The 25,591-nt window shown below is 44.1% G+C and overlaps 4 protein-coding genes across 17 annotated transcripts in view; 1 reads left to right on the plus strand and 3 right to left on the minus strand.

The window, feature by feature from the left end:
- Positions 1-267: 267 nt before the first annotated feature.
- Positions 268-5,838, minus strand: mre11a (MRE11 homolog A, double strand break repair nuclease). 2 transcript variants are annotated; one of them, XM_084019460.1, is made up of 20 exons: positions 5,819-5,838; positions 5,141-5,217; positions 4,856-4,988; positions 4,567-4,727; positions 4,392-4,479; positions 4,133-4,274; positions 3,891-4,005; positions 3,448-3,633; positions 3,178-3,349; positions 2,988-3,068; positions 2,776-2,905; positions 2,574-2,674; positions 2,294-2,464; positions 2,149-2,208; positions 1,902-2,067; positions 1,527-1,613; positions 1,307-1,368; positions 1,158-1,222; positions 904-1,003; positions 268-668 (listed from the first exon to the last, which is right to left on the minus strand). In XM_084019460.1, the coding sequence occupies exons 2-20, from the start codon at positions 5,158-5,160 to the stop codon at positions 630-632; spliced, it is 2,079 nt and encodes a 692-aa protein (XP_083875586.1). In that variant the 5' UTR covers positions 5,161-5,217; positions 5,819-5,838; the 3' UTR covers positions 268-629. The 2 variants fall into 2 exon arrangements, with proteins under 2 accessions (XP_083875586.1, XP_083875587.1); XM_084019461.1 differs by having other exon boundaries at positions 904-998; positions 1,156-1,222.
- A 297-nt stretch (positions 5,839-6,135) lies between these two features.
- Positions 6,136-11,640, plus strand: cep57 (centrosomal protein 57). Its single transcript, XM_084019184.1, is given in 12 exon segments — positions 6,136-6,334; positions 6,634-6,820; positions 7,115-7,294; positions 7,366-7,460; positions 7,463-7,489; positions 7,601-7,729; positions 7,914-7,991; positions 8,113-8,208; positions 8,413-8,493; positions 8,603-8,811; positions 8,892-9,036; positions 9,132-11,640. Coding segments are annotated over 12 exon segments (1,461 nt in total). The 5' UTR covers positions 6,136-6,286; the 3' UTR covers positions 9,318-11,640.
- On the minus strand, positions 8,850-14,304 carry LOC311019618 (uncharacterized protein). Of its 5 annotated transcripts, none has more exons than XR_014597825.1 (4): positions 13,880-14,304; positions 12,947-13,169; positions 12,430-12,871; positions 8,878-8,976 (listed from the first exon to the last, which is right to left on the minus strand). XR_014597825.1 is itself a non-coding variant. In XM_084019186.1 (3 exons), exons 1-3 carry the CDS (start codon positions 14,169-14,171, stop codon positions 8,955-8,957), a joined length of 540 nt encoding a protein of 179 aa, XP_083875312.1. In that variant the 5' UTR covers positions 14,172-14,304; the 3' UTR covers positions 8,850-8,954. The 5 variants fall into 5 exon arrangements, 3 of the variants coding, with proteins under 3 accessions (XP_083875312.1, XP_083875313.1, XP_083875311.1); XR_014597826.1 differs by lacking the exon at positions 8,878-8,976 and having other exon boundaries at positions 11,652-12,565; positions 12,670-12,871; XM_084019186.1 differs by lacking the exon at positions 12,430-12,871 and having other exon boundaries at positions 8,850-8,979.
- Positions 14,305-16,449: 2,145 nt separating this feature from the next.
- The window catches only part of dock10 (dedicator of cytokinesis 10), a 55,274-nt gene continuing 46,132 nt past the window's right edge, over positions 16,450-25,591 (minus strand). For 4 of the 9 annotated variants that reach the window (XM_084019176.1, XM_084019175.1, XM_084019174.1 and 1 more), the window contains 19 exons: positions 24,863-24,973; positions 24,259-24,371; positions 23,940-24,055; positions 23,412-23,549; positions 23,136-23,318; positions 22,942-23,052; positions 22,645-22,860; positions 22,499-22,556; positions 21,811-21,912; positions 21,210-21,316; positions 20,967-21,089; positions 20,766-20,879; positions 19,489-19,635; positions 19,161-19,371; positions 18,850-19,040; positions 18,673-18,773; positions 17,861-17,999; positions 17,630-17,729; positions 16,450-17,464 (listed from right to left, as the gene is read on the minus strand). In XM_084019176.1, coding sequence (XP_083875302.1) covers positions 17,406-17,464; positions 17,630-17,729; positions 17,861-17,999; positions 18,673-18,773; positions 18,850-19,040; positions 19,161-19,371; positions 19,489-19,635; positions 20,766-20,879; positions 20,967-21,089; positions 21,210-21,316; positions 21,811-21,912; positions 22,499-22,556; positions 22,645-22,860; positions 22,942-23,052; positions 23,136-23,318; positions 23,412-23,549; positions 23,940-24,055; positions 24,259-24,371; positions 24,863-24,973 — 2,440 coding nt within the window. In that variant the 3' untranslated portion in view covers positions 16,450-17,405. The remainder of the gene's footprint in view (positions 17,465-17,629; positions 17,730-17,860; positions 18,000-18,672; positions 18,774-18,849; positions 19,041-19,160; positions 19,372-19,488; positions 19,636-20,765; positions 20,880-20,966; positions 21,090-21,209; positions 21,317-21,810; positions 21,913-22,498; positions 22,557-22,644; positions 22,861-22,941; positions 23,053-23,135; positions 23,319-23,411; positions 23,550-23,939; positions 24,056-24,258; positions 24,372-24,862; positions 24,974-25,591) is intronic. The other 5 variants (XM_084019181.1, XM_084019179.1, XM_084019182.1 and 2 more) reach the window with 3 other exon arrangements.

The raw sequence follows: 25,591 nt of genomic DNA on the forward strand, positions 1-25,591 counted from the left end.
GCAGAACCAGTTTTGGCATCAAGACAGCAGAAAAAGAGTTTGGTGCTCCAGCTTCATTGCTTGGACCACTAAAACTATTTCTATTAGACACTTCAGTTTTTTAGAGAGAAGTGAAATCAGCAGAGGATGAAAGGCCAAGAGGTGTGAGAATGACTTCTTTTCTTGCTGCATTCGACAATGTATTGCTCTATCAGCACTTTCAAAGGCTATTTCCATGAGTTAGCAGCCGCAAGACACATAATTCAAAAACAAGGAGACAGCTGATTATGTATGAAACACATTTATAACTTCCTGAATATCACAAAGGTCAATAACACAAGGCAACTCTGACCAGTGTTGAACAGTAGCAGAAAGATTGAGGCTGTGAATTACAGACTACGTACAACAAGTATATCTCCACCTTGGCCCTCTACAGCCTTTAGCCGAGCACTTTCACCAAAACAGACTGATTGGACAGTATTACCCTAAGCAGGAGCTGATCAACTTGCATTAATGTGCTGTGAAAAGTCAAACATGCACTTTGAAGTCCTTCAGAACAACATGCAGCAGCTCACTGCATAAATGAGCATTTACAGATATCTTTAGAAACCCAACAATATTACCAAACATTACATTCCAGATGCACTTTGTTATCTCCGTGAATGACGGCTTGGGCCTTTGAATGGGTCCTGTATCAAAAAAATACATGAAAAAAGGATTAAAGCATTCGCCAAGTTAACATAATCAAATATAGTTACGTTAAGCAAATATAGAACAGCATTCTTATCAATATTAATTACCAGAAAACTGCTTGGTTACATAGAAATCCCACTTTAAAAAAGGACGTGTCACTTTTCACCAAAGGCAAAAGCAAACTCAGTGCTCATCCAGCAATCTACATCATTTTCTCTGATCTCTTTTTACCTCATCATCATCACTGTCATCAAATGCAACTCCTTTAGATGACTGGCTCTGGCTCTGAGAGCTGTACTTGGTGAAGGACGACGACGATGATGCTGCTTGTCTGTGGTGAGCGAGAGAAGGAGCCAGGGTGAAACATGTGATTAAAACATGAAGGTAGGGAAAGAGACGATCAAGGCAGATCGGCCAGCTGTGTCTCTCTGCAGGTTTTTCTTTTCTAAATGTACTGGACTACCCCATCGTGAACACACACACACCTTGGAGGAGGTCGGGTAGCTTTCATTACCGGTATATCTTCATCTGAGTCATCATCAATGGTCACCTGGAGATTGATAATGGCGTGAGGCAAACTTGGAGATCGGTACAGTTTAAATACTGCAAGTGTGTGTCTCGTCACTTGACTTACTTCTTCTACGTAGGATGTGCTGGCTGCAGTCCGAGATGACCTCTGGGACGGAGCTTGAAATGCTGATAGAATGAGGTTTAAAGAAGAAGGAGGGGAGACACACAGAAGTCATGGAAGATATTGAAAGTGATGCCTTGGTCTGGTATATATTAGTGTTGTATATAGAATGTTAACTTGTGGCTCTACAGATCATCACACACATACTGTCACACTCTCCTACCTTGCATAATGTTTCTGCTTTGGGTTGCTGCGGAGGATTTCTGGGAACGGCCCCGAGCCGCTGGCTTTGGTTCAGAGGGAGTTGCACCTGGATGGAGGGTTGAACAGTTCAGAACAAGGATTTATGTATAGACCTTTGTTTTGCTATTAAAAGTAATTGAACATATAATGTCATATGCCATTCAAAGAGCCACTCAGGCACTTAGTGGTGTATTTGCTCTGAGTCATTGCCCTGTATCAAGCCTACATTGTCAATTAAGCTTTGGAACAAATATTTGCCACTCCTGTAATGCTCACTTGTTCGTTCTCTCTCTCTCTCTCTCTCTCTCTCTCTCTCTCTCACTCTCACTCTCACTCACTCACTACGGTAACTCACCTCTGCCCCTTCCCCGGCCACCCCGCCCCCTGCCTCCTCGCCCTCTGCCTCGTGTGGGGGGAGGGGCTGAGCCTTCATCAGAGTCCAACGCAATCTCACTGGATATATCAGAGGCTACAGGCGCATCGCCACGCTCCAAACGGTGAGCTTTGGCTCTGTTGATGGCCTGAGAAATAGAGACGTACAGTGCACGCCGTTAAACACAACAGACCACACCATTTTTGGCTTGTGGTTAATCGTTACTCACTTCTTTGATTTCATTCTCTTCCTCAGTCGTGTTCTTTTTGGAGTCTCTGAATCGCTTGATCTGAAAATGTAAAACCATGCACTCTTGTAATAACTGTCTGTAAAAATGTCTCTGCCCCTACCTCCAATGCAAGCCCAGCCCTTACCTCCTCGTTTATATCCTCCTCCGTGGTCACTCCTCTGGCTTGGAGGTGGCGCTGCGTCTTCTCTAACTGGTAAGTGATCAGCTCCTCAATGGCGTCCTTTTCATCTTTGTCTACAAACTCCTGAATGGCCTTCCCCATGCCCTGCTCGGTCAGAAGTGACAGCTGCACTGTCTGAGAAGACATACACACACTTTTAAAACAAAGAATACACTGTAGAACTAAGTGGAGGGAAAGAAGTGTTACCACCCAGTGTGTGAATGTAAATCTGTGTGTGCAGTACCTGTTCGGTTGCCTCAAAGTACTGTTTAACCAGGTCCTCCACTCGCAGCCCCTCAACTGCTGTAGTTTTGAATAGCTTGCCGTAGTCAACATTGACCTCATCTAAAAAGTGCAGAGATTAAAACATGTCAAATAGACAATGCTGCACATCGGTGAGTGGTGTATACCGTAGATCCATAGCTGTGTATTTTTTAGTGTCTGACCTTTGATGTCCTCCTTCTGCTCACGGCGTCTGAGAAAGTGAATGATGTCTTTCGGGTTGGCTACGCGGTCCACAAACTTCTGACTGAATCGAGAAACGTTGAACGTCTCAAAGCCTCCAGTGTAGTCCACCTGGCGAAGGCGATGACGATGACCAATTTGAATAATGTGCAAACAGGAAGATGTGTGCACAAGCTTTGTGTGTCCATCTTACCCTCAGGCGAATAAGAGGTTTCTCTGGGGTGAGCGGACATCCAAGTCTTTCTCTTTCAGCTTCTTCTAACATCTCTGTGACCTTCAGAATGACAGATAAAAAGAGACAGGCGAGGGGAAAGATTAGTAAGACAACGGAGCAACGGACGTAAGGCTGGCTCTGTATGTTTGTTGGTGATTTTAAGTGTTACCTTCGCATAGCACAACTCCTCCACCTTCTTTGTGACATGCGGTGTTTCAGGTGTGAAGAAGTCTTGGTTGTCAGCCAGCACTACATCTTGGATGAAGAACTGACGCACCGTCTTTAAGGGGATCTTTTGCAGGTTCATCTTACGACCTTTCACCTTCAGCAGCCCTATGTGCCTAGATCCATACAAACAGAGTGTTAAGGCTACTTAATACCTTTCTATATAGAATATAGAGTTTACCATCCATTGTGTGTGTATCTGTGTATAATGTACTTCTTAGTTGCTTCTCCAGGGGACAGGGAGGTGGCTACAGAGCTGCCAGGTTGCGTTACATAGAAGAGCTGCTGTTCATTTCTGGTGGGTGCAATCAAACACTCATGCTCGTGACCCCACACCACCAAGTCGATAAAATCATCCAGGAACTGCTCAGGGATGTAGTTAGTAGGTCCGTGTTTACTCCTAGACAAAACACACCGACAGAAAAGACCACAATTCAAAAAAAAAACAGAAGGTGTAGAGTAATGTTGGGAGAATGTGGTGGTTTAAATCCCTGACTTTGTGATATAATGCAAGAAAAAGTAAACCTCAATGCATCAAGCTAACAAACATTGGCAAGTCAACCTATTATTAACCTTCTTAAAAATGAGACTTTACACTTACCAGCAGCGACTATCGTAAAACTTTTTGCTCCACTTTCAACATAAACATGCACACACCTGTTCTGGTGGATGGTGAAGAGGTTGAACCACTCATCTTGATCTTCTTTGGGGCGAAGCATCGTAACCTGGTTGTTGACAAACATCCTGTACAAGCGCTCATCTGGGATAGAGCCTACACACACATCCATATATAATTAATTAATCTTATATAATTAAGATGAAAACATGAATTCATCTTGGCAGAACACAGACAAAGATGGTTTTGCATCCCACCTTGAAACAAATAAACAAACTCTTACCAAGACCGAATAATGCCAGCTTAGTGCTGCCTTTCTGCATGAGGATGGGACTGATCTCTATCTTCTCCACTGAGTGGGAGTGACCAAAGTGATTGACAAGACCGGAAGCACTTAGCAGATCCAACGCACACAAACCTTCAGCCTTCAGGAAAATAAAGGAACCGTGTCATTAAAACAAATATATACAAGAACACATACTTGCATATTGAGATCTCATGTTGTGTCTAATCATTTATTTTGTGCTGGACTCACAACTCACCCCAGTTGGGTCGTCATGATTACCGTGAATGCTGAATGCAGGAATAGAGATGTTGAGGTTTTCATCCTGATAGTTAACCCAGGGGAACCTACAGCACATCACATCACACATGAATAAAACATTAAAGTAACAACAAGAATACAATGTTTTGATCAAAACAAACAGCAGAACTGACTGGGTGGTATTGAAGTTGACAGTTTGGTCACTGAGAATGCTGAATTGTATTGGCGTGTCTCCCATGCAGTATTGTCGTAGCATCGTGATGCAGTTGTGGAGGCATCGGCGTGACGGCTTGTTGTCATGGAACAAATCGCCTCCCAGCAGGATGAAATCTACCTGCAAGCAAATAAATGAGCAAACAGAAAGCAGTGGGCTTTTACAGAGAGACTTTCTCATGTCCTTTCAAGCAGACAGTGATGCACATGCAGAGTCAACCACATACACATCTATGGCCTTGTATGTACCTGATTTGTCTTGGCACATTTCAGGATTTCTTCAAGTGTGTTATAAGAGTCACTGCCACGGATAGCATCCTTCTCGAGGTAACCGAGGTGAATATCTGTAGCAATCAGGATCTTGAACGTATCCTCATCATCCCTGGAGGAAAAGAGACAGCACACAATCGTAAAAAATACCACTCAGATTGTTTTACATCCAGATATATAACTGTAAATGATCTAGAGGTAAATGTCAACCAGCACAATCACAGGTGGTAAAGAAAAGCTTTGCAGGGATTTAAACAGACTCACAAGGTGTTCTCTGAGGACATGATGATGTGGAAAAATGAGATCTCACTCCTGACAGGTGGTCAGCAAAAGGGCATTCCCTGGAGAAATACATCCACCGTTAACCCTGGACATCTTGTTTAAATATATATATATATATATATATACACACACATACACACACACACACACACACACACACACATAGTATGACAAACATGCTACCAAAATACCACACTAATATAATAATCAAATTATGAATGTAGGCTACTAATGTGTATAAAACACATGGTAATATTAAAAGAGCTTATGGATATAGAAAGTCACAATGATAAAGTCGTGAGCAATTCTTGAGAATACTTCTTGTGAAGAGTTCCTGAAAGAAAGACATATTTATGATATCTAATACACAATACAACGCATTACGTTAAGATGTGCGATAGCTAGCTAGCTAATGATCCGTTAGTAAAGGCGTAGCTAACAGCAACGTTACTGTGAGGATGGTGAGTTAAGTTAGCTTTCACTTTCTCAAGTTATAAACGCGATAGCTAACACGGACTGAGCTTGTGTTTAGCTATCGGATGTGTGCAACTTTAACCTACATATCTATTGGTAACGTTAACTTGGATAAACATTACGTTGTGTGTGCTATAAGTTAGAACCACAGGCTACAGCGTGGGGAAAATACTACTTGCTACTTACCTCCTGTTGGGGTCTAAGATGGTAAATAATGCCAGAAAAATCCCGGCAAGTCTTGCAAACCCTCTCCCCGCCTCTCGCGGATGGCTCAGAGTTATTGTAGTTTTATTTTGGAATCGCCGCGTTCGAAACGGCAGAGAGACCGCGGAAGAAAAACTACACTTCCGTTTAACAGCTCGTGTACGTTTGTTTTAGTGTTAAAGTTGCGCCGGCCCAGCTGCCCCGAACACAACGTTACGTTAACGTGTATGTGTTTATCTGACGGGACATGCTGGTGTAAATATCATTCAAACCCCTCACAAACCCTGTATTGGGTCGCTTGTCAAGCGATGTTTTCTTTCCACAACACACATATTAGCAGCACTGGCAGCAACTAATTAAAAAAGGGTTGGCTATAATTTCAGGTTAAACATATTTTGTATATTATATTCACTTGTTCAACACAAGCGAGACAGACTGGATAGGAGTTCAATGGAGACGCTGTCAAAAACACTCGGTGATGAAGCTACGCGGGAGAAGGTAACGTTAGCTTTAACGTCAACTAAATATAGTTAGCTGGACTAAACGGTAAAGCGAACTAGAGGAAGTTGCTAAAACTCAGTCCAAATGATGGAGTTACACGGAAAGTAGCTGTTCTGAAGTTTCACTGTGCTCTTTGACATCATGTTACGCCTGGGGCAGTTCGTGACATTTGAAGTTTTGGGCTCATATTAACTTAATTTTTGGTCAACGTGTGCCGGTTATCCTATTTGTGATAGGTGGCAACCATCACTGCAATATTCCCATGACTCGTATATCGAAACCCCGTTTCTCTGCAGGAGCTCCGTCCACCACCAGCACCCAGTGGAGTAGTGTCTGACAGCCCGTCACTCCCGTCCTATAGACAGTATCCTCCTCACCGTCCCTTCATCGCTACACTTGTGCATCACACACCCCAACCACGTACACATCACTCTTGTCGCCCATCATCGCCCATCAAGGCATTCCCAGAGACCAGCAGTGCAGGTAATTGTAATATATGCATCCGTGTGTGTGTTTCTTTCTCTAAGTTTCCACTGTGGTGTTTCAGAGCTCCATGGTAACAGCATGTGCAACATGATGCCACACTACTTGGATGTCTCAGTTGCACCGACGTCTATTCATTCTTTCACTCTGTCCTCCCTCTCGTTCCACCGTCCTATTCTCTCACACCCAAACTGAAAAATCATATCTTATTACACCAAGGCTGTAATCTTGCCCTAAATATGTCCAGTGTATCCCCAATTATTGTATCTAATCCACGTGTCTGTGCACGTGTAGAGATATTATCTGCCTTGAGGAACCTCCAGGAGAAGATCAGGAGGTTGGAGTTGGAGAAAGAACATGCACACAGTCTGCAGACCGTGGGGAAAGAGAAATCACACACAGTCACACCGAGACTCTTAAAGGATCGCACGGACACAGAAGGGGAGATACGTGGCCAGTCTGACTGCAATCAAGGTTGGTGTATGATAACGTATTTATTTTCCTCTGATTCCTAATATATTAAGGGGTCTCATTTCTCTCCACAGTGTTGATCACCCACCTTGCTGCTGCAGAGTCACGCTGTGTGAAGCTGGAGCGACAGCTGGATCACATGAGGAGGATGTTACGCAGTGCCAAGGTATAGACGGGACCAGCCTGCTCAAACAGCAGGTTCACCGAGTATTCACCTAGAGGGCCATAGAGCTACAAAAATCACCTGCTCCTGTGAGATTGATTTAAAGCTTCTCATATGAGTGTATGAATTGTTCTCTACACTTTCAGGTATCCATGGAGACGACAAAGTCAGCTGATCAACAGTCTGACACACGGTCCGAGCATGCCCAGGTGGAGAAGCTGGAGCGACTGGAGCAGGAGTATCGTAGGCTGACACGCACACAAAACAACGCTGAGGTACAGACAAGGACTCAGTACTGACATGTCAGTTAGAGTAATTGTTTTTGTTTTGAATGCTGAACGCCTTAAGTCCCAATTTGTGAAGGAAAAAACACACCATTGTTAACTTCTTGCGTTTTCGGTAGTCACTGATGTTATTATTAACACAATAATGCTGATTGTGCATGTCTTATTTTGTCAGATGAAGATTCGTGAGCTGGAGATGAAAATGCAGCAGGAGGAGCACCAGAGAAAGCTGGTCCAGGATAAGGCCAATCTGGTAACAATGTTTCCTTTACTTAAAAGGAAGCTTAGTCTATTGTTTTACACACTACATGCTTAATATTAATGTACATTTTTAAATTTCCACACTCTCACTTTGGTTTGTGTGTGTTCCTCAGCTCCAGACAGGTCTGGAGACCAATAGGATACTGCTGCAGTCGGTGTCACCGTGCCTGTCCAGCAGACAGTCCAAAGAGAAGAAGTCCAATTCAAATGTAAGAACCTTCACAAGAGTGGTGGAAAGTTTTTACTAGGATAACCTGATTCTTAAGATAGTAAAATATTCTCTGCTCTTATTCCTCAAAACATTTTTTTATCATTTTTGGATGTTAGTTGGACAGAAAAAAATACTGCTAACCGGATTACTCCCAAATGTACATTTCCGTGTGGACTTGAATTGCTTATGTTTCTCCCTCCAGAAAGCTTCACTCCAGCAGTCATCCTACACACAGCCACACTATCGACTGAGCCTCGGAGATGTACCATTTGTTGCTGGAAAGGTAGAACGGGCGCCTAATCATTTGTCCATTTAGCATTGGAATAAAATGCTACACTACCCTAAGACTGTCTCTCCCTGACTCTCTTTCTCCTGTTCTACATAACCTTCAGTCGGCAGGCTGCAGCCACTCAGTCCGAGCAAACGTCCAGTCAGTTTTGTCTCTCCTGAAGCGACACCAGCCACACCTCTGCAACAGCCGCGTCCTCTCTAACAACGCAAGACATTCAGATGGCTCCTCTTCTTCCTCCTCCTCCGCTAGCGGGGAGGAGATATCGGAGCTGCTGCAAGCACTACAGGAGGAGCTGCAGCTCATGAGCTTGTGAGTGTTGTCTCTTGTGAGCTCTGTAAGGAATGCCTTGCTTAGAGAAGTGATGGATTTTATTCTGTCCCGTGTTGCAGGGAGCAGGGCGAGTTGATGCGGCAGATGGAAGTCAGTGTTTCTGACCAGGAAAGAAAAGGACTTCAGAGGGAGCAGGAGAGGCTGCTGCTGAAAATGGAGAGGAAAGGGGAGCAGATCAGTAAGCTCTACAAACACAAAACACAGGTAGGTTTTCCCACAAAAACAATCCAGTTCACACAAAGACCAATTGTAAAACTAAGATGTTGTTTTCCTAAACCTTTTCCTCATATCTCTGCTAGGTAAAGAAGTTAAGAAAGAAAGCTAATTCCAGGCGCAACAGTGGGAAAGAGGTGGGGGCGACTACCACAGTGTCCACTAGAGGTCGCTCTGCTGCAGCAGTCAAAGTTCGCCCAGGAGAGAGGAGCAAGAGCAACCTGAGGCTGCTGAGGGACATGAGGGCTCTGCAGACCTCATTACAGACCTGAAAGCCACCATGAACACATTAGGTTGATCTTATTGGTGCTACCTACCTCTGGCCAACATTTCAGGATCAACACAGTCTCCGTCTCATGAACGTATGCCTATGATCCCTGGGGAAATATTTAATTCTACTGTAGTAGGAGTGTTTAACACATCTTAAAGACCTGATTGTAATCAGTCCACCCAAAGTGCAATTTGTTGTCTGACTTCCTTTCAAATTACTGTTTCAGTGAAAGAAGGGGCTCTGAATGATTTACTTATTCTTTATTAAGGAAACTGCATTTTGTTCATGGAGCATGCTAAAACATATGACTAGACTTTGCTTAATGTTTAAGTCATTTACCAACAACAGAGCTACATAATTGTAGAGCCAATGAGGGAAACAATGGAAAAGGTTATTTCTTTAGTTAGTTTTTCATGTAGTTTTCTGACCATGGAAACACATTTTACAGTAATGAACAACCTGCATTTCAATGAGTAAAACAAAGAATCCAAAATGTTTGTCCTGGTGCTAAAACATTGCATGGTTGGTTGATAGTATTCTCACACTTCAGAAATATACATACAGTGGATGCAGCAAGTATTGATAGTGTTAAGAATCTGCAGTGATGACATAGTTTGATACATATGTTTAGTTTGCCTTATGTGCTGAATGACCCAAAATGCACCGCTGTATTTGGTTAAAACAACCTCTTGTTGTGTTATGATCAGAATATTTGTAATGATTTCTACAAATATGTGTAGGATTTTGTTACAATCAACAATCATGGGCCCTATTTGTTCTTCTCTAAGAAATAAAAGTATTTGCCTTTGCATATGACTGCAGTACACTTTTATTTTGGTGACAAATGCATCACCATATAAGCAGATTTATGTTTATTAAGTGTATCCTGCTCTGTCTACTTCACAGTAAAAACAAAGGAGTAGCCTAACACTGACTAACAGCAGGTAAAATAAATAAGCATTCATATTTTGTGTTAACATTTAAAATCATACAGTAGGTTTTAAAACTAAAACAAATTAAATAGTGTTGCTTTCTGCTTTTGTTCATTTTGTCTTGCTGGAATGAAACCAGAGGTTGTCTGGAGGCAGTTCTGGGAATAATTCTTTGTGTTTTTCAAACATTCGATCTATGATCACACCGCTGCAGATTCTCGGAGGAAATCTATTTGAATTCACTTTGAATTTGGATGCAACTCATAGCTACCAATCTCCTAGGGCCTGTTCATGTGCCGGTTCTGTCTGGTTTTTAAATCCTGTTTTTCATATTCTGTGAGATTAAAACTGATTCTTGCAGGAAATGAATGCACCATCATTTCAGGTGGAGAGGAAGTGGTGGCACCATGCTTCTCTACTATGATGCTGGCTGTTGGCTGACAGATGTAATGCCATGATCTGGTCTGAGGTCAGATTTATTTTTTGGGGCCATTTTTGCCTTTTATTGAGAGTGAAAGGGGGAGAGAGATGGGGTGACATTGCAGAAAGGGCTGGATTTGAACCCAGGGGCCACTGTGGACTCATCCAGGACCACTGAGCCATCCCGGCAACCCGAGGTCAGATTTATGATCTGTGGTTCAATCAATGTGGTTCAAGTACATTTTGTGTTACTAATAATTTACTTATAATTTAATAATTTAGTATTTTTATGTGGTATTTCTACTTTTATCTTAAATCACCACTGACAAGCTCCACCTGAGCCCAACTGTCAGTTTAAACATATTCATGCTTTAAAAACACATGCCTTCTTACACACTTTGAAGTATACCAAGAACCCCGTGAGTTCCTCATTCTGAATTCCCCTCTCCACATTTCCTAGGGCTTTGAAGAATGAAAGCTTTGTCATCCAGAAGCTCGGGGAGATCAAGGTGAAGGGCAGAGAAGGGCGTTTACTTTCTCGAAAGTAACAGCAAGCAGCAGATTATGGCTCTCTCAGACCTGGAGACTGGGCCTGGACCGCCAGATGAGCTGCCCATCAAGACTCCACAGTCCAGGCCTGTTCAATCCCCTGATTCTAGTGATTTACTTTAAATTGGATAACGAGGACTTGATTGACTAATCAGAGGCCAAACATAAGTAAGGAAACATATGGACACAGAGGGACAACAGCTGATTACTGCTGCCGTGGAAACCAGCAATCAAAGCAAACACACCAGAACCAGGTTCTGTGGTCCCTTGGCTGACTGACTATAAATGATTCAACCACCATGCAGCCTGTTTAACACATCGCTACTGAACACCAGCCACTGACAAAAGAGCTTTTGTGTAGCTGCATCATTCATGCTCACTATTACATCAGCCAGCTCCATTCTCTGCATCGTCAATGTTTCCCTCCAGAACCTTTGGATGCAACACATCAAACATTACACATGGTTTGATTAAGCCTATGTATCTGACATAATTAATAATAAATGCATTCCGTCAGTGATTGGTTCCCAACAAATCTGATGAGAACAGAAGGTTCTCATTTGTTTGCAACATGGTGAATTTAGCGAGCTGGAGGTAAACTACACTCACAGTTAAACAGTAAAATAGGGGTGTCATGAAATCCCACTATTGATAACCGTGATATTTATGTTAAAAATGCACTCGTATTTTGAATGTAAGTAATTTTCTCAAAAAACAGAAAAAATGCACAATAAACAATGTTAAAAAAAATGTCATTGATAGCATCATTTGTTTTTTGTTTTTTGTTTTTAGATATTGTGACGATCCATATTCTAAATGATTTTGCCTACAATAATGTGAGTGAGAATATAGTGACAACCCTAATTTGGAGGTTGGATAGCTTCTGAAAATGAAATTTATTTGCTGGACACAAAATGAGCCTCTTAAAATGTGCAAAAATAATTTACTAATAATAACACTGCATAATATGTCATGTAATAGCTTATAATGACTGTTAAAGGTGCCTTACACCACCTTTTATATTGGTGTATCAAACAGTGGCATATTTAAAAGGAGCCTTGCATTCAAACACTGTCCAGAAGCAGGTCACATGTTTAAACACACATGTGACCCCTTGACTACCCATTCCAGCTTACATGGTGATAGAAACAACGATGAATAACTGATTGAGTCTGAGTCAGCCACCGCAAGTGTCCGTAAAAGGGCCGTCACCTGCAGGTGTGGGTCTCCGAAACGACACCCCGGGTCCGGAGAGGAGTCCAGACATCCGATCCTCGCCGCAGAGGGGCCCCCGTGTAACATCGCGGCTAACTGGCCCTGGATTTCGGTGGCCGGATGAAAGCGACACCTGTAACCAGAGTCTTCTGTTTGTGTGGTCAGGTGTGATCAAATCGGTCTGCTGGCTCGCTCATTAAGAGCCCAATCCACACTGACCTAGATAAAGAGGCTAACCTGCTCCGAGGCTCATTTCATGTGTGCACGTTTTTGTCTCAAGGGCCACAAGTCTTAAAAGGTCTGCTTCCATCAGGAATCCGTCTCCGTTATGGGAGCCAGCTCGCTGATCTTAGGCCCCTCCTGGGGTTTGACCAGAACGGGCCGGTTGGTGTAAATGTCGTCCACGGGTAGAAGGAATGTGACAGTTTTGACCTTTGCCCTGAAAGGTCAAGCACATCACAAGTTGCTCGACTACAAAGCTGCGACCTAGAGAAAGCATACGTGACATATCTACCTGTTTTTGTGTACATATTCCTGCAGCGAGTGCCTGTTGGTAACTTTTCCCAAATCTCCTCTGGCCGAGTTAGCGTAGACACCATCGCCATGCTGGATCTGCTCGTGGAGTCTTCCCCACCCGGAGTCACTGGGCTGGGCCCGGCCGGTCCTCCCCTCTGTCATGGTCACACCAGGCAGGTTGGAGCTCATGGAGTACCTTCGGACAGTCATGACAGCGTTCTCTGGGAAACAACATGACCTTTAGGAATGGATTCATTCTTAACACTAAGGAACGTTTCTGATGTCTAATCTTTCACACAATTGGAATAACTTTCCATAAACCCAAGGTATTCTTGTACTGTTGCTGTGGATAAGAGGGCATTTCATGTAAAATGGTAAATGGCCTCATTTATATAGCGCTTTTACAGGAATGACTGACATTCACCCATCCACGCACACATTCACACACAGACGGCAGAGTCAACCACGCAGGGCGACAGCCAGCTCGTCAGGAGCAATTAGGGTGAGGTGTCTTGCTCAGGGACACCAGGCACTCAGCTAGGAGGAGCCGGGGATCGAACCGGCAATCTTGCGGGTGCCAGCCAAACGCTCTACCGCTCTACCTCTACCAGCCAAACGCTCTACCTCCTGAGCTAAACCCCCCCTTCATGTGTCAATAAGAGGCTATTTTGTTGCATTATGGGAGTTGTAGGATCCAGAGCAGTTGACCAATACAAAATATCAGGATATCTCGGCTCTTAGATTTGAACTCTTCTCGTGAAGACTCCAACTCAATGAAAGTGTGATGCTAAAGTACTGTAGTGCTCCTTTAAAATAATAATTACACATGCATTATTCCACCAGCAGATCACTTGTTCGTGTGCTATAGGAACGTGATGTGATGTCGCCTATATATGTTATATATTCATAAAAGCCACCCGCTGCCTCTGACCGTTGTATTGCCCCTCCAGGTCCGGCGCGGACGCATTCCGCCTCAGGTTCACGTACGGGTTTTCCTCCGCTGCTGAAGCCACCGGGTTTGCTTCCCCCGGAGCCCGCTGGCCGTAGTCTCCCCGCAGCTCCCGGTTCTCCGCCTCCAGCTTCTTGATTTCGTCTCGCATCTCCATGATGACGTGCGCCAGGCTGCGCGTCCTCTCCATGGCGCCGCCGTCGCCGCTGCGCTGCCAGAACCAGGGCTTCCCAAACACCGGCGGGGAGTCTCCGTGCTGCTGCGGGTCTAACATCCCGCTCCGGGAGCTGCCTTTTTAGTTGTCCCGCTGTGTGCCTTCCTCCTCAATCTCAGTCCAGATCTTGTTCTGGGGGAGATTATGTCGCCTTTCACCACTTATACAGCTGAAAGGGCTCCGGTGATCAGCCAGCAGCACACAAAGGATGTTTTATTCATCACCCGGCGTCCGGTTTCAGGAAAAACCAAGCAGGGGTCGGAAATGAAATGCGCACTGCATCAGAGCCCGGATGGAAGGAGACCTTTGGAACTCTACCTTGAAAATATAAGAGTTGATGGCAACGTGTATGTGTATGATGTAGCGACGTCATGTTTGAGCTCCAGAGAGGATGGAGAAGATCAGATCTGTCTGGACGCATCACTCCTCTTGTAATGATCGTGTCTCTGCTGGGATTACAATATCCTCCCTTTAAAATATTCATTACGTCTGTCAGCAAAGATAAATCAAGGAAGGAACAAAACCAACATCTTGAGCCAGAGGTCAGGGGTCAGGGGTTCAAACCAATGATGATGGGCGGTCTTGGAAAAAACCATGATAACAAAAAAGAGGAAATCACTGCAGCAGACATCAAATACAGGCAGACTGCACACAAAGGAGAGAATTACAGATAATTGAGGCCTCCAGCTGCTTGTATGGTCAGGTGCTGCAGTGGAGCGGTTGTAACCCAGTATGAGTAGACCAGACAGTTAACTGGTCCCACTCCATGAAACGGTATAACACTAATATTTGAAATAATAGAACATATGGAACGTTGTCAGAGGGCAAGCAGGTAGCAGGTTTGAGTTATTTTGTCGTCTGTGACCTGAACTGAATGTTGCTGGCTCACAGCAACCTGACCCCGGCAGAGTCTAGGCCACTAGGGAGACAGGCGTACATAAGCCGGTCTGTAGGAGAGAAACCAGATCAGGCCTCTCTTTCTGGTTCACAAAATAGGCTACAGGGAGGGAGGGAGGGAGGGAGGGAGGGAGGAATACTGATCGGATCAATCTGCCCCTCAGGTGTGAGAGTGAAATGTCTCAGCTGTCTCATCAGACAGAGATGAAAAAATAAATAAAGAAATAAAAAGACAAGAGAGACATCTTTTACTACCAGTTGAGTTCAGGGCCACTCAACCTCTTTCTGAGCGCAGGGCTCCAACCCCAGGCTGAGCATCAATAAATAAACAACCACTCCGCTGCTCACTCGGTAATTATACCCAACTATTGGAAAAAACTGACACCAGATCCTACCTCAGTCATTTTCACTTTCAATGAAACACATTTTATACTGGGTGCCAATACATTTCATCAGACTATTACTTAATTTGCCTCTGGGCATATGTGCATGTTTTCAGTCTGTCTTTAGGAATCAAATACTAAACCTGTAAGAGGCCTATTTGAGGAAAGATGTTCATAAATCAGCACTTTTCTGTGAATTCTGTATGACTTTCTGATAACACCTTGCTTTACCCCGGACTAATGACCCTTTGCAGCAGAAGAAGGCATGCCGACCATAATACTGCAGAAAAGGCTCCAACACAATAGACAACACCATTCCTCATTTTGGCGTAGGCTCGTAAATACACACAAAATACTGCATGTAAGGGAGTGTAAAAAATCTGGCTTGTTTGGACTAAAATATAATATTAAAATTTCACATGACTTGAAATGAAGTCTACCAGAGGGTAGCATAACCTTTCCTAACTGGTATTTCCAGATGGCGTCTTATCGACCCACACTAGTACAACAGGATGTGGATATGGTTGTAGTGAGGAGTCGATGATGAAGATGTGAAGCACAAAGGAAAGCAGAGCTTCAGGGGGAAACACAACGGAGACGCCACAACAACAGACAGCGATGATGAGAACCTCCGGGCTCCAGCAGATCAAAACAAACTGCTCGGATTTGGATTTATTTGGCTACTGACTTTGTTCTGACCCCTCCGACTTCGAAAAGAAATCAATGATCTAAAACAAAGGATGGTTGCTTTTCATTTCTGTCCGTTTCATTTAAGGCAGGAGTACTGCACAGCTCCGCCTTTAACAGTAGTTTCTATAATCCATCCACTTACCAGACAATGAAATATGCCTGAAATGCCTGATATATATATATATATATATATATATATATATATATATATATATATAATTATTTTTTAAGACAAGACAGGCCACAACTGATGATAGTTTCACAAAAATGGCAGTTCAACCTCTACAACCTTTGTGTGTTACAATTGGGATTAAAGATGTATACAGCTGCTGTCCATTAACTTGAGCACCATTTTTTGTTTTGTTTTGGACATTAACAAAGTTTTATTTAAATGTTATACATAAAACTTTAGTTTGTTCTCTTTTTTTTCAAATTCAGCTAAACAAATATTTATATATTGTATATTTTATAAAAAGAAACATTTCAAACGTTTTAAATATTAATATTTCTTATTTACAATTCAAAACAGTACAGGAAATAATAACAGTAACAATGCAATTTCCATCATAAAAATGTTACAAAACATATTTTTTTTGTTTGTTTCCATTTGAAAATCGGCAAGCTGATATTTCCAGAACGTTAGCAAGGATACAAAGTAGCAATGTGGAGCTGCTCTACATTCAAACGGGAACAGGAGGCGCGTTCAACTCTTGATGCTTCGTTAGTTAAAAAAAACCTGTCACCCAATTTTTTTTCACATTAGTCATCTTACTCTCTTGAGATAGTTTGAACGATATTCCACAGAAAAAAATTGTAAAAACCGTCATCAAAAAAATGCACCAGAGAGCTCTCTGTTCCATCGACAGCTGAACGCACCTCGAGCTCATAAGGTCACTGTTCTCTAAAGGGACTGGGTTGTGGAGAGAAGGCGCGTGTTGTGTGGATGTGGATCTGAACATGTGCATGTGTGTGTGTGAGAGTCTCTCAGCATGGACGCTGATGAATCAGCCGGCAGGGCGAGGGGGAATCCATACGACACGCGGGTCGAGTCTCTAAAAGCAAAACAAAGACGGTAGCTAACAGTCCAGCAGCCGGGCCTCTACTGCAGATAGTCAACGTTCAACGACAGGACTACAGACTATCACGACCACAGTCTACACACTTCTTCCCTTCTTTTCTCTACACTGGCCATCGGTCACGGTTCCACGAGAAACAACTACAGTCAGAAACAAGCAAACGAGCCACTTTTGAGGCTCAGACTGGCACTCCAAAGCCAGTTATGGAAACCAAAGAAAAGGAAAAGTCCTCCCGGCACAAAGGATCTCTACTGGCCATTCAGTAGGCGCTGTGCCGTTCCGTTCCTGGTTGTCTTGTGTGAGGAATCTGGAGAGAGTGAGAATAAAAAGCTTTCGTTGGAACAGGAACATTCAAAAGGAGGTTTAGCATCCAGACTTGTATGGCTCTTGGATATGGGAAACAGATAAAGTGGGTAAAGCAAGTAGCAAGACAACAAGATGCTTTATGGAGAGCGTTGATGCCATGACATACCGGCCTTAGAAAGAGTGGCCTGAGAGCTGTGAGAGAGGAGGGAGGGACTGGCAGCAAGAACACTTTTTTGGAGCAAAGGTTGGAGAAGAAGTGGAGGAAACTGTAAAAAAAAACAGAAGCTGATATAATAACATAGGAGACGTTATGTGGAGGCTCGCAAATGAGGGAGGGGAAAGAAAGCAAGGACGTGGTAAAAACACATGTGTGGAGGCTCATGGGTGAGAGTGAGACCTGTTCATTCATGATGCCAGACAGCTCCGTCAGCATGTCCCGGTAGTGAGCTCTCATCTCCTCCTGGTACTCCAGCTGGTCCTCCTTGATCAGACGCTCATTCACATCTAAAGCCTGACCGCAGGCTTCCGCAAACTGCCTGCAGGGGGCGAAAGCACCTGACCTTTAATGATCTGGCTTTTAACATCACTGAATACACATAAGCAGGTTTTCTGATGGCTGCTTTTTACACTTTGAAGAAGGTTGCTGCATTTATAAATCCCAACGTGCAGCAGGACCAAATAGGAACTGCACTTTATGAAGGTTTTCCCTTTATATTCCACATGTATTCAACAAAATCTGCTTTATTGTAAAATAATCATAATTAGTGCTGCAAATCGTATCCTTAGAAGAATCCTAAAAATAAGCTATTACAATTAGTTGGTGTCGCTTTATGTTTATTCACTATTAAAATGGATTTTGATTTAAAATCAAGACTGTAAACATGTTGAATTAATCATGATGGTTGTGAAATATTGAAAACTGGCATTATGTTGCTTTTTACACCTTGTAGGTTTGCACTCGTGAACAGCTTTTTACTGATATTGTGCTCCTTTTTTTTATTTTCGTATATTTTTGGTGTGATTTTATTTAGTTGAAATGTTTTTTTTTTCTTATCGATGTATATTAATATTTTGTACGAATGCAACTAGATCTAAAAAAAATACACCTTTAGGGTTAATTGTGTTGAATTTTATTATTATATTCCATAGAAACATATATAAAAATGTAATTCTAACCTTGATGGAATGGAATTTCGCATTTAATCCTACCTGAAGATCTCCTTGAGCAGTTTGACCTGGTTGTCTGGGTATTTCTTGGCATTCTTCTCCTCTAAAAACGCCCTGGCGTACGCCATGGGTCCTGCATTCACCTGGAAATGGGACGATCAGGTGAGACAAAATGAAAAAAACGCCTCAAATCCACTCCACTGTTGGAGGAACCCTCACCTTGACACTGACGCTGCCCTGCAGTTTCAGCTGCAGCCGGATCATGTCCACCTCCTCCATGTTGCAGAGCTGGTTGAGCTCGGAGACTTTACGGGACATCTCATCGATGGCGACCTCGATGGGGTTCATTTCCGTGCTCTGCTGCTCCACCACCTGGATACGCTTCTTTAGGTAGGGGAAGCTGGAACTCGCTGGAGAGACACACGAGTCAGACCCACTACAGGTTAGACTTTCCACTTTTGGAAGGACAGAACCTGCTCAGACCTGTGTGTGTGGTTTGTGTTGACAGGAAGTGGGGAACGAATACATACTGGTCAATATGGTGCGTCTCTTGCACTGCTCCTCCACGTCGCCATGCTTCTTCCCAGACAGAGTGAACGGCGTCTCAAACACGAAGCGGTTGATGTTGTGATGTCTCTCGAAGTCCGTCCTCTTGTCCTGCTGTTCTTTCTCGTCAAAGTAGGGCAGCACGTACGTCACCTGGATGTAGGCGAACTTGGGGTCCAGGTCTTTTGGATTCACCTGTTTTTTAAAGGATGTTTGGTGAGGAATAGTGAAATTACGCGTCCACAAACTCAACAGTGACTGTTATAACAACATCCAGGCCAATCGTTCCATTTTAATGTGACTTAAACAGACCTTATTGGAGTCCTGGATCATCTTGACGTTATCGGCTCCAAACTTGTCGGAGTAGAGTTTGAGTAATCTCTGGGAGATTTCCGACAGCCCCGTCAGCTTCGGCTCTTTATAGATGAACTCTTTGCTCTCCTCCTCCTCAAAGAAACCCTACCAGAACACACATGCACGTTCATTAGCCAAGCCCGTTACATCTGTGGGGGGTTTCTGTGGGAGTGCAATGCACTAATATTGGGATGTTGCTTTTGCTGTCACAACAAGCTGTGTACATGTCAGTGTGATTTTATGCTGCCCCCTAGTGGTTCCTTGAGACACTGGCTGTACAAACGTGTTAGAACAGCTCGGGTGTCAGTGTTACGCTCTGGATGGGACAGTTCTGAGGTCAGATTTAAAGCAGCACCGGAGGCAAATGTCAAAAGGGGAATGAGGTTTATTAAATAAGTTATCTTTCTGTCCGCTGCGGCTGCTTGACGCCAGCTCTTCTGAATGTTAAGGGAGGGAACGACTTCATCGTTGGAGATTATGTGACGTAAAATGGGCCACAGCAAGCTTGATACAGATTCTTCAAAGGGGGAAGAGCAGCAGATGTTAATAGTGGTAGAAGGAGGAGAGAGGTAAAAGTGGTTAGCACTGAGGAAAATGGAAAAGTCAAAGACATACAGAACACTTACCGCAATCTTGATTTAGAATATCATTTTTTTTAAAGGAAGAAAAGAGCAGACAGAGAAATTAAGGACACCGACTCGTTATCTTTCCACCTCCATGCCTCACTGACGAGACGTTGTATTTCTCTCCTCCTTTTTTCCAAATAGAGAGACGGTTTCACGTTCTCATTATCAGCTTTTTAAACTTCACTTCAGAGCTCTGAAATCAATGCATGGAAATACCATCTCCTCATTTACAAACCGTGTCAAGAAACAAGCCAGAACCGCACAGCGCTTCTCCACTGACAAATCTAGAGATTCAACGATAATTCACCTGTCATCTTTATACCTGTGTATCAAATATGCTTTTACACTTTCTCAAGAGGCAGTGCAAAAACCCACCTATCCTTGGTGGCATCTAGCTATGCAAATATTATTTTACTGAGATTGTTTACATTAAAAAATGACATTGGAAAAACTAAACAGAAAAGCCTCTTTGTTGTTATTGTGTCCTATTTGAAAAAAATCTAAACAAGCACCACGTTGGCCTTCATACTGTAGAGCAAAGTTACTGTTGTTGTGTTGATGTGCGTGTGCAAAAACACCCGTGTAAGTGTGCAGCAATAAGGAGCTCACCTGTCCGTAGAAAGCAACGCGGTAGTAGCGGCCGAAGAGACGCTTTTCTGAGTTCACCACCTCGGTCACCTTCAGGTAGGAGCGATGGATGTCGTAGTAGAGCTCTGACAGCCTCTGTGGTCGCACATGTAAGGTCAAAGGTCACTTGGTATGCACACACACACACACACACAAACAAAGAGTGGAAGGGTTAACAGTTACCTTAAAGTCCCTTCTCTTTTCAAAGACGGCGATGACAGGTTTGTTGATGTCAGCGATGAGCTCGTAGCGCTCTGATTTCCACAGGTAGTCCACACACAGCTCCAGCTGCTCCACCAACGTGTCCTACACACCACAGCAGGACGCACGTTAGAGAGGGGTCTTCTCAAAACTTACAGTAACGGGTACGATCATGAAACGCTTTAAAGGAGCAGAGCGTGATCAGGATTAAAGGCCAACACTGACCTCAGTGTAGGGCGTGTCTTGTGTACCAGTGTCTTCCTTCATGGCGCCCTCCTCCTTCACGTTGGGGCTGATGGACATGAACGCTGCCCAGCCCATAGAGAACGACGCTGGCGTGGTGAGAGTGACATCGAGGTTAGCGACTTAGAAAGACATTCAACTTGTGTTCAGCTCGTCGACTCGCAGAAACACAGACATTCTCGTGTCGGGAAGATGGTTCACTGTTTTGCAGTCAAGCATTCGTCATAAGTTGCACCATTTTTGCAGAATAGATAAAACAGTTCCGACGTGAGCGTGCTTCACATCCAACCTCAGTGACGCTGAACGTCTTGAGTGAACAGCGAAGGTCAAACAGTGACAGTCATTAGTGATAACACACAATGCCATTTTAATAAGGCAAGAAGAAGTGGTCATCAAACGTATTTAATGTCCAACAGCAGACGGGTAAGGATCTGAACTGGCATGATAACAATATCAACAGCTGCCACCCAGCTAAGTGGTTTCAACATGTCAGTGCACACCCAGTCTGCCCCACCACGCTCCCATCCTTATCTTCTGAACTCCCAACCCCTCCACCCAGCAGGCCCCAGGCGCTCACACTCACTGTCTTGATCTCGGGAGGTAGTTAGTAAGGAGCTACAGTTAAAGACAGGGCTTTCTTCAGGGGACACACTGGACATCCGGGCCTTGTCAGCTCTCCAGTAGCCTGTTTGGTAGGAGGGGAGGGAGGAGGAGGAGGGTTTATAAAGTCCACTTGCTTTTGCCTTTTTAATGTTCAAGGACGAGGCTCACAAATCAGCTGAGCTTCAGGCATGCTAGGTGTTAGCACACAGGCTCAGTGAGGAATGCGCATGCAAAAAGATGTCAGGAGATCGGCACATGCCTTAGTCGGAAATGAGGAAGCACATGTGAGGCAAAAAGGATGGAGCATGCAGCGAAAAGTGTCTCTATTCCTACTGGACGTGGTACTTGGGATGCAAAGAGAGATCTCTATGACGGCATGGGAATCCATCTTTATTGCTGATTAATGTCACACAGACACACACTCGAGTCACTTTCAGGCGTACACGTCAACCCCCATGACGAGATGAAAGACTGACGCCTGAAGGTGGAAGTCATTTGCAGAGAGATGCGATGTTAGTAGAGAGAAAAAAGAAGGCGTTCTGGTCGACACAAGATGGCTGTGATAGGAGTTTTTCCGTGTCTGCAAAGATGCACACACAAGCAGCGACATATTTGTGCAGACCTAAACACGTGCAAGAAAGTCAAAGCAGCAGCGTGTGTGCACTAACCTCTCCTCTTCAGCGATTCAGCAATCAGGGCTGAGATGTGGATGTAGCACATGGCAGCCTGATGGGGAATTCAGACACATTACCGTTCAATTTCATTCATACAACAACAAAAAAGTGAGCGGCTTGGAAAGTATAAGATGTATAACCTCCGAGAGGTCGCCGTTGCGGACGTGAACCTTCGCCATGCTCTCCAGCCAGGTGCACCGGAGCTCGGGGGTGCTGGCGTAGGAGTTAGCCAGACTGTACTGAAGATCCACCAGCATCTCCGGATCCTTCTCATGCTCCTTCATCTGGGCCGTGGCCATCAGGACCGTCCTGATCCGCTTGGTCAGGTCCTTCACCTCGGCAGGGAACGGAGTGTTCTAGGGGGGAAGTGTTATGTTTTTAGGAAAAAGCACTACGAATCATAATAAGCTGTGATATTAGCCTAGAGCCTACTATACCTTAAGGGGTGAATCTCCATTGGCAAAGTTATTGATGATAGCGAGGGACTGCTGAAATCTGGAGCCTCCGATGCCGGCATCTGCTATCAACTGGCTGACGGCCTTGATGACCTGAGATGGGAATGAGTTACCGTCACGCTGAAAACACGACTCACAGAACTTACACTGCTGAAATGATATGTGACCTCACTGACCTGCAGATGTGAGCGGACTATAGACTTGCCCTTGGTAAACTCAAAGTTTTTTCTCATGAAAAAGTACAGCAGGGCAGCTGCCTCCGTCTGGGTGGAGCTGGAACGGTGGTTACAGCACTTGAGGATCTCATAGCACAGACAGCCACACAGGTCTGCCTTCCCCTGGAAGAATGCACTGGGGAACTGCATGGACACAAAGAGATGTGGATGAAGCCACACACCAGGAAGAGTGACCAGTCAATTAGATGCTGTGCGTTTACATGAAGCTCTCTGGACCTTTTGTACAAAGAGCCTGAGTCCAGCGAAGACATGCCGTAGAGTGGCCGTTGATTGGTTGATCTGAAAGAAGAGCAAGTAGGTGTCCAGCACCTTCTTCATCAGTGCATTTTGTCCTTCGTCCAGCAAAAGCTGCTTCTGTTTGGATGACATAGATTTCTTTAGTTAGTTTAGATTTTTTAGTGTCAGCTAAAAGATTTCAGGTTAAAAACACAACTTCTCGCCACCAGATGGCAGCAGAGTATCATTGGCTTGGCTTCAGTGTGCATGAAATACTGTATGTGCTTGATGTACAATTCATTCTGGAGCCTAAACATTTACACACAAAACATTTTTTTATTTTTTATTTTTTGTATAAAATAAATAAAACAGTGATTTGAAAACACAATAAATTTGAATACAATAAATACCTTATATTATATACACGTAACATAGACTGAAACAGATTCCTCTTTAAAATAAGACGACATACAGTGAGAGCGTGTGACATGGCGTTTCAGGTTGTAAACTAAGGAAAGGACCAAAGACCTTGTGATGGTGAACGAAGAGCTCCAGTACATCCAGCACAGTGAGGGCCACCTCGGTGGCCATGTTTGCCTCGATGTCTGTCGGACTCAGGGTGTCCCCATCCTGAATATTCCCATCTGGAAACAGGATCAGATATCAATAAGTCAAATTCATCTCTCAAAGTGTGTGTGTGTGTGTGTGTGTGTGTGTGTGTGTGTGTGTGTGTATGTGTGTGTGTGTGTGTGTGTGTGTGTGTGTGTGTGTGTGTGTGTGTGTGTGTGTGTGTGTGTGTGTGTGTGTGTGTATGTGTGTGTGTGTGTGTGTGCGTGTGTGTGTGTACCTGTCTCCATCATCTGCAGCAGCTTGGGGTTGGTGAGAGCATTCTTGCCCCTGATGATGGGCATGGTTTGGGAGCGAGCGTGCCGGTGGCCTTCCCCTCCAGACGACGCCATCCTGGATGCAACGGCAGGGACCAGCATGGTTCAGTCAGATCACGCGTTCTCTGATGCTTGTTTACATTATAATGCAGTGAATGTACGGAAGAAGAAGTATCGATTTTGCCCATTTTAGTCGGCAGGTAAATACAAATGGCATCCATGTCCCGAGGACATGCTGTGTAGTCTATTAAGACACGGGAGGACGGAGACAGAGACGGACCACACAGAACACTGCAGGTATGAGGAGGGGCATGCTGGGAACACAGTTACAGTCTAAACACACGATGGTCACATCAATGATGAACATAGGACAAGCATGTGTTTTTATCTTAACCCAAGTGTTGTTGATCTGTATTCAAAGAGTCTGGCTCGTGTACGTTTTTAACTCCATAGTAATTAACTTCACCAGACATCATTAGCATTAAGAACAAATTTGAGTAACCAAAGACTTTTTAAAGCGATTAACTGCAACGTGGCCGAGGTGTTTTCCTGCTGGAGGGTGATTACCATTGTGGGAAGAGGCTCGAGGGATGAGAGGACTGGGAGGGGTGGTTAGAGGCCTTCAGGATGCCATTGGCCTGGGTGGACTGGGCCAGCTTTACTGCCGCTGCTAGCTTCCTGTTCACGAGCCAATCACATCAAAGCTAACGTTAGTTTGTTTATTTGAGACCGTCATTGTTGAGTGTTCACCATTACTCAGTTCTATTAACTATGTGTGGCGTCCTCATAGTTGAGCATGCCAGCAATCAATGAATATTGACCTGATATATGCAAAACGCTTTGCGGTACTGTTTGCACATTTGTGACCTTGGTGCATGTTTATAGCAACTGGGTCACGTTGGATTCCTGTTAGACTAAATGAGATGCTGAGAGCGTACAGGATGTCCGTTCAATCTGACCTTGGCGTGATGAGAGAGGCTAAAGTCAGAGAGAAACGACTGGTAAAGGGAGGGCGCTCAGCCAGATGGAAAGGTTAGTGCCGTAGCAAAGTCAATGGTTTGGTTTGCTATGAGTAGAATACAGCGTGAATGTTATATCAACGCTTGGGAGAGTGTTAGTGGAGAATTGAGCTCAGTAGACAGCAAGGAGATCGGGATGTGGAGATGTGACGAAAGCAATGGGCGGTTGAGCCGCGGCACAAATCAGCTTAGTAACAAACAGATGTTCAGCGTATCGTATTCTCATGATGCTTAAATACAGCTCCATCTACACAAAAGCGCACGGCGCCAAAAGAGG

This window comes from Eutrigla gurnardus (genome assembly GCF_963514095.1).
Source record: "Eutrigla gurnardus genome assembly, chromosome: 10".
Classification (NCBI taxonomy): Eukaryota; Metazoa; Chordata; class Actinopteri; order Perciformes; family Triglidae; genus Eutrigla; species Eutrigla gurnardus.

What these genes read in the sequence shown, in the direction of transcription:
- mre11a (XM_084019460.1), bottom strand. Translation starts at nt 5,160, where the DNA reads ATGTCCTCAGAGAACACCTT. An exon ending in CCTGGAGAAGCAACTAAGAA is followed by an intron (nt 3,350 to 3,447) that starts GTACATTATACA and finishes GTATGGATCTAG; the next exon opens with GCACATAGGGCTGCTGAAGG. An exon ending in ATGACAGTGATGATGATGAG is followed by an intron (nt 669 to 903) that starts GTAAAAAGAGAT and finishes TTTTTGATACAG; the next exon opens with GACCCATTCAAAGGCCCAAG.
- LOC311019618 (XM_084019185.1), bottom strand. Translation starts at nt 14,171, where the DNA reads ATGTTAGACCCGCAGCAGCACGGAGACTCCCCGCCGGTGTTTGGGAAG. An exon ending in CCTGGAGGGGCAATACAACG is followed by an intron (nt 13,170 to 13,879) that starts GTCAGAGGCAGC and finishes GTTGTTTCCCAG; the next exon opens with AGAACGCTGTCATGACTGTC. An exon ending in GAATATGTACACAAAAACAG is followed by an intron (nt 12,872 to 12,946) that starts GTAGATATGTCA and finishes TTGACCTTTCAG; the next exon opens with GGCAAAGGTCAAAACTGTCA.